At 44.8% G+C, this 12,930-nt stretch overlaps 1 protein-coding gene across 4 annotated transcripts in view; it reads right to left on the reverse strand.

Annotated features, from left to right (window-relative positions):
* Positions 1 to 284: 284 nt before the first annotated feature.
* The window catches only part of LOC115167307 (AT-rich interactive domain-containing protein 3B), a 77,417-nt gene continuing 64,771 nt past the window's right edge, over positions 285 to 12,930 (reverse strand). Inside the window, exons 5-10 of one of the 4 annotated variants that reach the window (XM_029721611.1) lie at positions 9,031 to 9,214; positions 7,333 to 7,586; positions 5,497 to 5,763; positions 4,790 to 4,831; positions 4,498 to 4,590; positions 285 to 4,389 (exon numbers count right to left, since the gene is read on the reverse strand). In XM_029721611.1, the coding sequence (XP_029577471.1) occupies positions 4,208 to 4,389; positions 4,498 to 4,590; positions 4,790 to 4,831; positions 5,497 to 5,763; positions 7,333 to 7,586; positions 9,031 to 9,214 (1,022 nt within the window). In that variant the 3' untranslated portion in view covers positions 285 to 4,207. Of the gene's footprint in view, positions 4,390 to 4,497; positions 4,591 to 4,789; positions 4,832 to 5,087; positions 5,236 to 5,496; positions 5,767 to 7,332; positions 7,587 to 9,030; positions 9,215 to 12,930 lie in introns of those variants that run through there. The other 3 variants (XM_029721610.1, XR_003870468.1, XM_029721613.1) reach the window with 3 other exon arrangements.

Genomic DNA, 12,930 nt, shown 5'->3' on the forward strand with positions numbered 1-12,930 from the left:
AACGCCTTGTTTTTACACTGACAAAATGTTAACTACCTTCCTGCACTTAGTACATTTCTCGCTCTAATCTCAACGGTGCAGCTGCTGAAACATGGCTCCAAGTCCTGTATCATTCATGTGCCAATGAAAATGTATATTTTAAAAGGTCCACACTGGGATATGAGAGGAGGCCTAGTTCAACTTCTCCAGCGCATTTCTCCTTTTTCGTCATTTTTCCAAATAATAGAGTTGGCCCCATGCAAAAGGAAGGACGAAGGAAATTCAAGCCACAAAAACCACACACATAAGATATAAAGTAAAACTTTATCATGACATACAAGTTTAAAGCCCTGAGAACCATATCTTTATATTACTAATATAAACAAAACTGAATGTGTCAATCACTTTGGAAAAGTGCTCCTCTTTTAAATACAATCAGCACAAACCAGTTTTACAAGCATTCACATCCCAATTTTGTTTTAATCAAAAGAGAAAACTATAACATCAGTAATGTTATTATTATGGACATAACAACCGTACAAAAATATGCACAAACCCCACAGATTTATATACGGAGCATTATACAAGCCAAAAACAACAATCGATAAATGAGGTATTCAATAACCACTTACATATGTACTTGTATTACACAGATCAGGTTAGATTTAAACAATTAACAATCTAATAAAAATCCAAACCATCCAAGGACAAGGTTAGGCAGACTTTCAACTTCACAGTTTCCTGAGTGATGTGACCTTGCCTGTAACTGATGACACAAATCAAAAAGCAACAAAAAACCGAACCAGTCTAAAATAGCATTTAGCAAGTCACTAGAGACAGCTTTAGGGTTGTCAGAGATTTACATTAGGATGTGTCCCTCAGTATACATGCCAATTGCATAACTTCAATATCAAATGCAACAATGACAGCAGCCCAATGCCCTGAGGTAAGAGGTCTTCAAGAGCTCACACAGACACACAATTGTAACCCACATAAGCCGGAGCTGTAAACTGAATTCCCAGTGAATGTGGTTCTAACCTGTTGCCCACCCTTGTCATGGTGTAGTCTTAGAGGACAGCACCACCTGCAGTCTCCTACATGGCATTACATGGTTGTTTCACACCCTCTAGCATATTCTGAACTTGCTCTCGCACACGCTCCCTCTCTCATGCAAAGGCTGTAAGGCTACGCTGTCAGACAGTCATTGACTAAACTGATTGGATAGAAAACAGACATTTCTGTTTAAAACAGTGAGAGAAGCAAAAAGGGTTTTAGTGACACCACCTAAGTGATGAAGCTAACTCGGTCCATCAGAAGAAAAATCAACAAATAAATAGCATACCTTGGTTTTGAAACCAATAACATGAATGATGAATGCCTTAATGTCTGACTGAATTCATAAAGATAATGGAAATAGTTTACTCGTCAAAGGATTAAGCTTGAAGATAAAACAGTCATTCCTAGCAGAGAGCTCCTGAAAGGTTCAATGGTCTCTCACAGCAGATTAAGGCAGCAACTACATCTTTCACCTTTATTAAATGTGGACATATTTCATCACAAGGGATTGCAGGTGTCTCTTCAGTCATTGTATATATGTTGTGGTGGTCCTGTAATCCTGACCGGTGGTCTGCACCACAAAAGCCAACAAATAACAGCTAAAACACAGCTTACTAGGGAAGCAGGTAGCCTAGTGGTTAGAGCGTAGGGCCAGTAACCGAAAGGTTGCTAGATCGAATCCCCGAGCAAACAAGGTAAAAATCTGTCGTTCTGCCCCTGAACAAGGCAGTTATAACCCACTGTTCCTAGGCTGTCATTGTAAATAAGAATTTGTTCTTAACCGACTTGCCTAGTTAAATAAAGGTTAAATTTAAAAAATGAAAGCAACAAGGCTGCCCACCTCAGCGATAAGGGGGTAAAAGGTTTAGAAACAGTTAAACACCTCACATTCAATACAGATAATGCTAGAAATTCATTTAATCCAAATCATGTTCTATTAAAAATGCTGAGAAATTACCTGAACAGTTTGAGAATGGAAATACTGTAACAGTGGATGTGTCGGAGGAATTTGGGAGGCCTGAACTTTGAATTGAGACAGAGAAACCAGTTGGCGAAACAGCTACCCCTTCTCTGTCTTATTCAATGTAGAGGTTAGGCCAAAGGGCTTTGTGCATCATATACTGTGCGACTGCAGCATAACTCACTGAGGAATATGTCAGGTGATGCGTGCCATGCCAGGCAGAACCATACCAGTCCCAAGACTCAATCACAGGTAAGCAAAGGTCTGATTAAGATAAGGAAAGCAACATAACTAGAGCTGACAACTTTAACAGCAGGGACTAAACTGTATCCCACTGTATCCTACCTAGTGGTTCAGCTAGCCCATTCAGCTAACCCACAGCAACTAGCCCATTCAGCTAACCCACAGCAACTAGCCCATTCAGCTAACCCACAGCAGCTAGCCCATTCAGCTAACCCACAGCAGCTAGCCCATTCAGCTAACCCACAGCAGCTAGCCCATTCAGCTAACCCACAGCAGCTAGCCCATTCAGCTAACCCACAGCAGCTAGCCCACAACAGCCTGGGTAGGGAACAGGGCTAGTCTTTGGTATTCAGTTGTGCACCGACCAGAGGCTACCACACACCAGAGGATTACGGTGTAAAAAACTGGCCACCCGATTGTACACATGCAGAGCAAAACTCAAATAGATTTAGTCTCATAAAACGCAGTATGAAGTAAGCCAGAGACAACAGGAGGAGAGCAAGCCCATCCCAGTTCAGCTTGGTATAATAATGTGTCCCCAAGAAAATCCAGCAGTCAAGTCTCTACGTATGTAGTCCAGCATTCCGGAGGAGTCCACTCCTGTGGACCGTTGCTCGTCACAGGGACTCAAACCACCAGGTCAAGTCACGCTGGCTTTGCAGCAATGAGGTATGTAGTGTACGTCTCCTTCTAGAGAGTCTGAGGTATTCTTTGAAGACAGTCTGTTAGACTTGCGCATTCTTTCGGTGGGATCCTTTTTTAAATGACAAAGCGAGTCCATAATAAGAGACTTCACGATGCTTCCTGAGAAAGGCCCCTATCCCAAACGGAGAGGCGAATATGAGGTTTGAAAAGGTATGTGGTTAAAACACTTCTGGTCTGCCAGTGTTCGAGGAAAACCATTGATGGGTGATGTCTCTCCTCTCTGTTGAATTGAACTAGGGACACACACTGATCCCAGAGCAGGGACCAGAACACCTTCACTACCTTTCTGATTATTAGATAGATAGATAGATAGATGCGGGGTGGTGAGTTTGGGGCTTGCTAGTCCTAAACAGATCGGCGGATCAGTCGGCTCTTATAACATCACGTGTGTGATAAAATGTCCAAAGCTAATTCTGATCCTCAAAGCCCTTTAGACACAAGGCCCATCTGCATCTTGAGTTAGATTGAAGATGAAGTACATTCCAAATAGGCTGAATGAGTGGGTGACTCCCTGGTATTGATTGTGGGAGTGACTACTGTATACGAGGTATTACATGGCGATCTGTAGGAGCAATAATGTAGTGCACTCAGAAGTAAAAAGGCTACGGACTGTCGTCATGGCAACTCGAGCGTTGTGATAGGGTATAAATGCGTAGGTGGTGTGCTGAGGTGAGTGAGGTTCCGTTGTGAAATGCCCCAAAATTCCCCTAATTTCAATAAGATCAAAAAGGATACAAAAATAAAGTTAATTCAGGTGAAATATACTACAGCTCCTGAGGTAAAGATACCTAAAATCAAGTAACCTGCAGTGGTATGTAAAAAGATAACTAAAAAAATAATATGAATAATATTTCAACAACAACAAAAAAATACAAACAAATGGCAACAAACAAAATCATAAAATAAAACTCTTCAAGTTCAGTTGTGAACACCTGTCAGTGGGTTTTGGCTGAGCGCTTTGATTGTGTTTAGCATGCATTTGGTATAAGAGTCTGTGTGTGCTGGGTGTCTGAAATGCATGTGTGTATGTGCACATGTGTGTCGAGTGTGTAAAATGCATAGGTGTGTGTGTGTGCATGTTTTCTTGAGATGTAATTGGGTGTGTGAATTGTGTATTCATAAATGGGTAGCCAAGGTTGACAGGAGCGATGAGGTATTTGTTGTGCAACAGTTTTTTTCTTATCGATTTATCAATGTACTGTATTCATGCTAGGCCTCGGTGGTGAGGAAAAGCCTGGAGAGTGGGTGGTAGGGCGGCCTGAGCTAAGGGGAGCCACTGGTGGAGGGCTCGGCCGAGCAAGGCCCCTTGGAAGAGGAGGAGCTTGGACTGTGGCTGTGAGTAGAGGTGGCGAACCCAAACCCAGCGCTGGGTCCAGCAGGGGGCACTGTGGCCGCAGTGGACACACTAGTCCCTGGTGCGCCTGACTTCTGTGCAAACAGGGTTCCTACAGGACAGAAGGACAAACAGAATATTACAGCAAGATAAACAACACAGCCAAATCCGTTTATTCCTGAGTGTATGTACACGTACGCTCACGCACGCGCACACACACCTGAATAGAGTGTGCCGTTGACCTCCACAGACACACTGATGCTAGCAGATCCATTGGTGGAGATGCTCAGAGCCATATCCTGCTGCTTCTCATCTGGAAAGAGAAATAAATAGGAAGTGTAAACCACTGTGGGCAGAAAGAAAATCCAGAACCTCTGACCAATAAAAAAAAATATATATCTCCAAGGGAAAGGACGCAGAAACATGGGAACTAGAATCGAACTCTCTCTATTCATTGTCTACACAGGTACTGTACAATAACATGCAGTAAGTGAGAATCGGGTGTCACGCACATTTCCTTGTGGGTGTCTTGCAGCATACATCTGCATAACCCACTGAGGAGAGAGAAACACAATCATGTCACAGTGACCCCAGGAAAACATTCTGCACTTCCCCTCTCAAAGCTTTTATTGTGTAGTAGTCATAATGTGTTGATTGTTGTACTCGCAAACACACATACAGGCTGCACCTCTACTGTGTGAGTGAGAGGGAGAGTGAGAGTGAGAGAGTGTGAGAGAGAAAGAGAGACGTGGGGAATAACCAGCATGTGATAACATTAAGGCACCAAATAAAGCATGTGTTACGACGTACATCCAAACAGCCAGAGGCTGAGCTGAAGAGGCGCAGGTCAGTGAGTCAGCTAGCAGAGTGGCCTGGCAGCCTTCATCTCTGTTGTGCAGTGACCGCTGCGTTGCCTTTATAATGGCTTCTAAATGTCATCCTCTATCTCACGGGGGAGCTGAGGAATGGGAGTTGGAGAACTGTGAGGGTATCTGGTGTAGGCGGTGTGTTTTTTCTATGGTGCTCAGAGAGAGAGTCAGGCATCGAGGGAACTTCAGCGTGCATCACTAGCGTATTTAAATGTAAACGTTTCATTGAGAAAATAATTACTAGTGCATATCAGGCATTACTCCAGTCTCGAATACGTATAGAATGTACTGTATGTGTCAGATACAAACTGACTATGATATGTAACTGTATAGAGTGCCTGGGCACGTACCTCTAGCGGTGGCACTGTTGCCCAGGCGCAGGTTCATGGGGACCTGGGAGGCCATGACAAGCAGGTTGTGTTGGAAGGCCTGCTGCATCAGACGCTGCTGCTCCTCTGCCAGGCGTGCCATCTTCCTCTCAGGGCCCTCGCCAGTCTCCAGCTTCTCCCTCAGCTGCTCCAGAGTGGCAGCCCGCGCCAGCCCTGCCACCTGCTGCTGCCCCAGCGCCAGGGACATGGAGGAACCACGAGCCGCTGCCATCATGGAGGGGGTGATCTCTTCTAAAGAGAGGCAGGGTAGGAGAGGTAGGATATGTTACTTCCATGGAAACAAAAATATGAGATTCATTTCAGTATCGTAAAATATGAAGATTTTTTTTATTGATTAAATGACAATTTAACATGGTAAAATGAGGCCAAAGAAAGGGAGGGAGATCTGTTGAAACAATAACTACCTATTTTAGAGAAGAAAAAAAACCCACAGCAATTATGTGGGCCATTACACAGTATTTTCTGTAACTGAGCCGCATTCCAATAACATCAAAGGCAAGATCAGATAAGAAAAACAGGTAATGGTAGTGATCAAGCCAGATCCTATTGATGTGGACAGCTGTAATCCAGGCTGGCCGTAAAGTGTCCTGCTGTCTGTGGGAAACATGTTATTAATCAGTAGTAAATGGTTAAGAGACAGTGAACAGCCCAGGGTCAAACCCTCAGTCACACTCAAGACGCTTTGATCACAATGGGAGTGCATAGCACATCGATCATCACACAATATACAGTACAATACACACTGGAGAACAGTGGAGGCTGCTGAGGGGAGGACGGCTTATAATAATGGAATGGCATCATACACATGGAAACCATATGTTAGCCCTTTTTCTCCCCAATTTCATGGTATCCAATTGGTAGTTACAGTCTTGTCCCATTGCTGCAACTCCCATACGGACTCGGGAGAGGGGAAGGTCGAGTGCCATGCGTCCTCCGAAACATCACCCTGTCATGCCTAACTGTTTCTTGACACTGCTCCCTTAACCCGGAAGCCAGGCGCACCAATGTGTCGGAGGAAACACCGTACAGCAGGCGCCTCGCCCGCCACAAGGAGTCGCTAGAGCGCGATGGGACAAGGACATCCCGGCCGGCCAAACCCTCCCCTAACCCGGAAGACGCTACGCCAATAGTGCACCGCCTCATGGGTCTCCCGGTCACGGCCGGCTGTGACACAGCCTGGGATCAAACCCAGGTCTGTAGTGATGCCTCAAGTACTGCAATGCAGTGCCTTAGATCGATGCGCCACCTGGTTGGCAGAAACCTTGTGTTTGATGTATTTGATACCGTTCCACTTATTCCACTCCAGCCATTCCCACGAGGCTGTCTTCCCCAATGAACGTGTTACCAACCTCCTGTGCTGCAGACATTTCATAACACAAGGCCTGCCAATGAAAGTAAAGTATGTAAAGTACAAAATACTTCTGTAAAGGACCATTAAGAAATCAGAGCATTTCTTCTTGTAATAATACTCTCTGTAGACTGTGGTGTCGAATCCTTTCCAGACAACTCAAGAAAATTCTCCTGTAGTTCCTAACCATTGCGACAGAGGGCGCCACGGCACTATGGATATTTCTTGAGGGTTGTGCTCTGATCAGTCTGATGGAGCGCAACTCTCACTTCGATCTTATTTGGAACCCAATAGACACCATGGGCTTTGTTTTCCTTTTGCCAAGATGCCTACTGTGTGTTTAATTGCAGTATTTATTTGTATTAATACATTTATAATTATTTATTTTCCAATCTTAACCCTTAATTTCCAGTCATTTATTGAGAAGTTGTTGATCCTTTAATACTCACCTTTTTTGAGAGTGTGGACGGGTGAGGCCAGCAGGCCGTTGAGGCTCCCAGCGGCCCCGGCCCCCAGTGCAGACAGGTGCATCTTGGGAGGGGAGAGGATGTGAGGGGCTGTGCTGGGGGAGAAGCTGAAGAGGCTGCTGCTGTAGCTGGGGCGACGGCCCTCCCGGCGGTTACTGTCGATTGCCGCCTGAAGCTCGCCTGGGGAACTTAGACCTTTCCTCTCACACTCAAAGGGATACAGGTACTTCATGTACCTGAATGAGACAAACATTAAGATGGAAGATAAGATATGCCATTTAGCAGACCAAAGAAACTTAGTCATGCGTGCATAAATGGTCTTCAGATCAGAGTACACGCACACTATATTTGCAAAAGTATATGGACACCCCTTCAAATTAGTGAATTCGGCTAGTTCAGCCACACTCGTTGCTGACAGGTGTATAAAATCGAGCACACAGCCATGCAATCTCCATAGACAAACATTGGCAGTAGAATGGCCTTACTGAAGAGCTCAGTGACTTTCAACATGGCACCGTCATAGGATGCCACCTTTCCAACAAGTCACCATGAGCAATGCCAAGCATCGGCTAGAGTGGTGTAAAGCTCGCCACCAATGGACTCTGGAGCACGCTTCACCATCTGGCAGTCTAAAATCTTAATGCTAGAGCATACAATGACATTCCAGACGATTCTGTGCTTCCAACATTGTGGCAACAGTTTGGGGAAGGCCCTTTCCTGTTTTAGCATGACAATGCCCCTGTGCACAAAACAGAAATGGTTTGTCGAGATCGGTGTGGAAGAACTTGACTGGCCTGCACAGAGCCCTGACCTCAACCCTATCAAACACATTTCGGATGAATTCGAACGCTAACTGCAAACCAGGCCTAATCGCCCAACATCAGTGCCCGACCTCACTAATGCTCTTGTGGCTGAATGGAAGTAAAGTCCCTGCAGCAATGTTCCAACATCTACTGGAAAGCCTTCCCTGAAGAGTGGAGACAGCAAAGAGGGGACCAACTCCATGTTAATGACTTTGGAATGAGATGTTGGACGAGCAGGTGTCCACATACTTTTGTTCATGTAGTGTTGATGCCGTGGCAGAGAGGTCAAATAGCTACCTAACAGAGACCATGGTATGTAACAGCCTGAGTGTGCAGTAGCATTAGCAGCATAGGTATTTTTCTACCTCAAACATTTATAAAAGCGAAGAGCATAATGGAGAGAAAGAGAGAGAACACACTGAGGATCAATACGGAGTGAAGAGCACTATCCATTAGATAAGACCAGTGGACCGTTGCTGCTGGAGAGAACAGGCAGGCTGAGTAGGCTAGCATTAAAAATACATAAAGGTTCATTAAGGCTCTCTGGTATACAGGCAGCAGTGTAGAGAGCTAAAGCCCTACACAGGGGCTTACAGAACACAGAGCGCTCACCCCTCAGTGAAAGCCCACCTCAATTGTTGTGAACTCTGACCCAAATCCCATCACAAAATCTATTGGATCAATGGGCTCCTCACACGTGTGATGTAATGGATGGAGGATGGAATGCAGCGAGAGAGGTGAGTAGTTAAAAGAGGGATGCGTGTACACACACACACACACACCTCCCCCTAGGGTCAGGATGAATGGACACATGCAGACAGACACAGCCGTCATAGAAAGAAAGAGACACAGATACACACCATAGAGAGAGACTTACTGTGTGCGGAGGGTGAAGGCAGCAGAGGTGATAGAGGTGGGCAGGCTGAGGCCCTTGGTGATCTCTCTCCAGATCTTCTTGTTGATGACCTCCACCAGGCCGCCCTTCTCTGTCACCAGCTTGTAAAGCATGTACAGGTCCAGAACCTGCTTGGCCATGATGGGGATGCGGTTCACTGGAGTCCCTGAAGGTAGAACCACACGCATCAATATGGACCCAAATATCCTGTTAGAGTGACATTGCTGAAGGAGCTGGTGTGGATGAGGTGGTTTGTTGCACGTTTTAACAACCTAAAAAAAGTGAACATTGTTTTGTTTTTTACTCTGAATATTTTCAGAGCACTGTAACATGCTTTGAAAAGTTAACTAACAGAAATGGTACGCGATCTTCTATTATTGAAAGTACATTTTCACCCTAAATTGTTTGCTGAAACAAATACCCAGATGATATCGTTAATGCTCTCGGTGACAGAGAGAGCCGGTTGAATTAGACTGGGAAACTAATGACAAAGAGAACATATTAGCCAAGTTAAGGCAAAGACAGCTGGACCTGGAAAGAGGGATTTGCAAACAACAAAGTGAACCTGCTCCAGACTTTTGATACAGATGCATTAATCTTGTTAACAGCTTATCTGCAGTAAAGCGTGTAGAAAGTGTGTGTGTCGGGGGGGAGGAGGGAGGGAGGTGTAACCCTGGCCTAGAAAAAAGTGCTACGCGCCACTCTCCAGTCCCGACATGTCGGGGGGGGGGGATTGTAGGCCTGCTAATCTTTGGGCAGCGGGGAGGGGGAGGTGAGCATGGATAGCCTGGTATAATAAAGCTTATTTAGGGGATTGTGCAGAGTAAATCCACACCCCTCTGCTGTTAGCTGTTGTGCTAGTGCTGCCCGGGGCCTGGTGCAGAGTGGCTGCTGAGTAGAGAGGACGGCCAGGCGGAGGCCAGGCCAGCTTTGTGGCATAGTGGTGAATAGCAGCCAATCCTCCCAGCCTCCGCAGGCTGCTAGCAGATCTAACCTGGAATAAGACCCAGTCATGTATTTTTCAAATAGCAAAGATTAGTCCTGGTCCTGATTCAAAGTCTCAAGTAAGCAGCAGCCAGTCAGTCCCCTCCTCCAAGGCACAGGTTGTCTTTAATTAAACCATTAGAATCATTGGCTCTGACTGGAGGACACATGGGCTAGCTTGTGTAAGTGTTGCTAACTAACTCTGGGGCGGGGCGTGGCTGCAGAGGCATAACCTCATCTCATGTCAGAGAGGAACATGTGTTATAAAAACACTGTAAACCCTTACAACTAGGGTTGCACATTTTGAGGAATATTCAGGAGGTGGAAACTTTTCATGGGAATTAACAGAAATATATGCAAAATTAATATTAATACCATTTAAATATAGATGTTTTTTTGCATTGGATATATTTACCATATCATATGGAGACAGAAACATAAACCTTTAACTTTATCATAAGTAGACATAATTGCAAATTATTAAATCCTTCCAATAGAAATAAAAAAACAATTTAGTTACGAATTGAACTTCAATTAAATGAGTTGACTTCATACGGGATGATTTCACTGAACAACAAAAGGGAATATTGAATGATCCCCAATGATCCATCGCATCTCCCAAAAACGTTTTCAACATACATCTGTAAAATGATAACTGAAGCTTTAGATTCTAGACTGTCTTCCTCTCAGGCTTCCATGTCTTCTCCCTGGATCTCCTCCTCAATGTCCACCTCTTGCACATCAGACTGAGGCCTCATCTTCACTGTCACTTTCCAACCTTGTTGAGGATAGCTCGTTGTCAGGCTCAAAAAGCCTCAAATTTGTCCGGATAGCCACCAATTTTTCAACCCTTGTATTGGTCAGCCTGTTGCGTGCTTTAGTGTGTGTGTTCCTAAACAAGGACCAGTTGCGCTCTGAGGTGGCTGATGTTGGTGGGATTTGGAGGATGATGGAGGCAACAGGGGAAAGAGCCTCAGATCCACAAAGTCCCTTCCATCAGGTGGCTGATGAGATATGTTGGCACGACTGCCAAATTGCATCTCCATCCCAAAGCCCTTGCTTGGAAGTATATTTTGCCAGATTGCCAAGGACCTTGCCCTTATCCAGGCCAAGGTGGCGAGACACGGTAATGATGACACCATAGGCCTTGTTGATCTCTGCACCAGACAGGATGCTCTTGCCAGCATACTTGGGGTTCAACACGCTTTTTGATGCATTTCAGAACTGCAGTTTCCTCTGCTTGGAGCAACAGTGAAGTGGGCAGGGCAGTACGGATTTCTTCTCTTACATCTACAAGCAGAGTCTAAACATCAGACAGGATGGCATTGTCTCCCTCAATCCGTTCAATGGCTACTGCTATAGGTTTCAGGAGTTTCATGCTGCTTACCACTCTCTCCCAAAATACATAATGCGGGAGGATCCTCTTGATGGGGCTGTCCATATCAGCAGACTGTGAAATGGCCATTTCTTGGAGAGACTCCTTCCCCTCCAGGAGACTGTCAAACATGATGACACCACCCCAATGAGTGTTGCTGGCCAGCTTCAATGTGGTTGTCTTATTCTTCTCACTTTGCTTGGTGAGGTAGATTGTGAAGGGTCATCAAGTTATAGCAGCAAACCTAACCATTTCCTTGGCTCTCTTGTAGAGTGTATCCATTGTTTTCAGTGCCATGATGTCCTTGAGGAGCAGATTCAATGCATGAGCAGCACAGCCAATGGGTGTGATGTGAGGGTAGGAGTCCTCCACTTTAGACCAAGCAGCCTTCATGTTCGCAGCATTGTCTGTTACCAGTACAAATACCTTCTGTGGTCAAAGGTCATTGATGACTGCCTTCAGTTCATCTGCAATGTAGAGACCGGTGTGTCTGTTGTCCCTTGTGTCTGTGTTCTTGTAGAATACTGGTTGAGGGGTGGAGATGTAGTTAATTATTCCTTGCCCACGAACATTCGACCCCCGATCAGGAGATGACTGCAATACAGTCTGCTTTCTCTATGATTTGCTTGACCTGCACTTGAACACTGCATCCAGAAAATGGAGTACAAAGCATGTCTGGTTGGAGGGGTGTATGCTGGGCGAAGAACATTCAGAAATCTCTTCCAATACACATTGCTTGTGAGCATCAGAGATTAACCAGTTGCATACACAGCTCGAGCAAGACATTCATCAGCATTTCTCTGACTACGTTCCTCCATTGAGTCAAAAAACTTCTGATTCTTTGCTATCGATAAGGTGTCTGATTCATCATTTTCACTTGGAATGGAAGTAGAGGGACTTTTATCAGAGGTTGCGTGTTGTGAGCGCTGAGGGAACTTTATGCACTTGATCAGAGGATTCTGCATCTTTGTTGCATTCTTCACATATGATTTGGCACAGTATTTGCAAATGTACACCGCTTTTCCTTCTACATTAGCTGCAGAGAAATGTATCCACACATCAGATAGTGCCTGTGGTATTTTCCTGTAAAGATTAGAAAAAAAAATAAAAAATACAATTGCATGTACAAATAAATAGTTAAACAGTTAGATTAAACAACTCCTTTGTAAGATAAGTTTTAAATGAAATATGTATGGAAACAGGTGAATTAACACTCAGTTAGCAGGCTCAAGCAAGCTAAAACGCACACGGTAGCAAAAACGAACGAGCAGGAATTATTTTAACACACTTTGCTGTAGGCTACTATTTACTAGTTAACAAAAAAATCATGTGTCATAAAATATATTCACCCCACCCAGTATTGTAATCAAAACGTACCAGAAAACATGTAGTCCTTGGCTCAGTCAGTGTAGTTGTGTGGGCTCAAGAGCATCTCATTAGTGTGCAAGATCTTGAGAATCAGTTGTACATGTGATGGAAGAATGCACTGTGCATGTAGAGGGTTGCAATTCCATTGAATTGGG

Source organism: Salmo trutta, chromosome 29, assembly GCF_901001165.1.
Source record: "Salmo trutta chromosome 29, fSalTru1.1, whole genome shotgun sequence".
NCBI classification, from domain to species: domain Eukaryota; kingdom Metazoa; phylum Chordata; class Actinopteri; order Salmoniformes; family Salmonidae; genus Salmo; species Salmo trutta.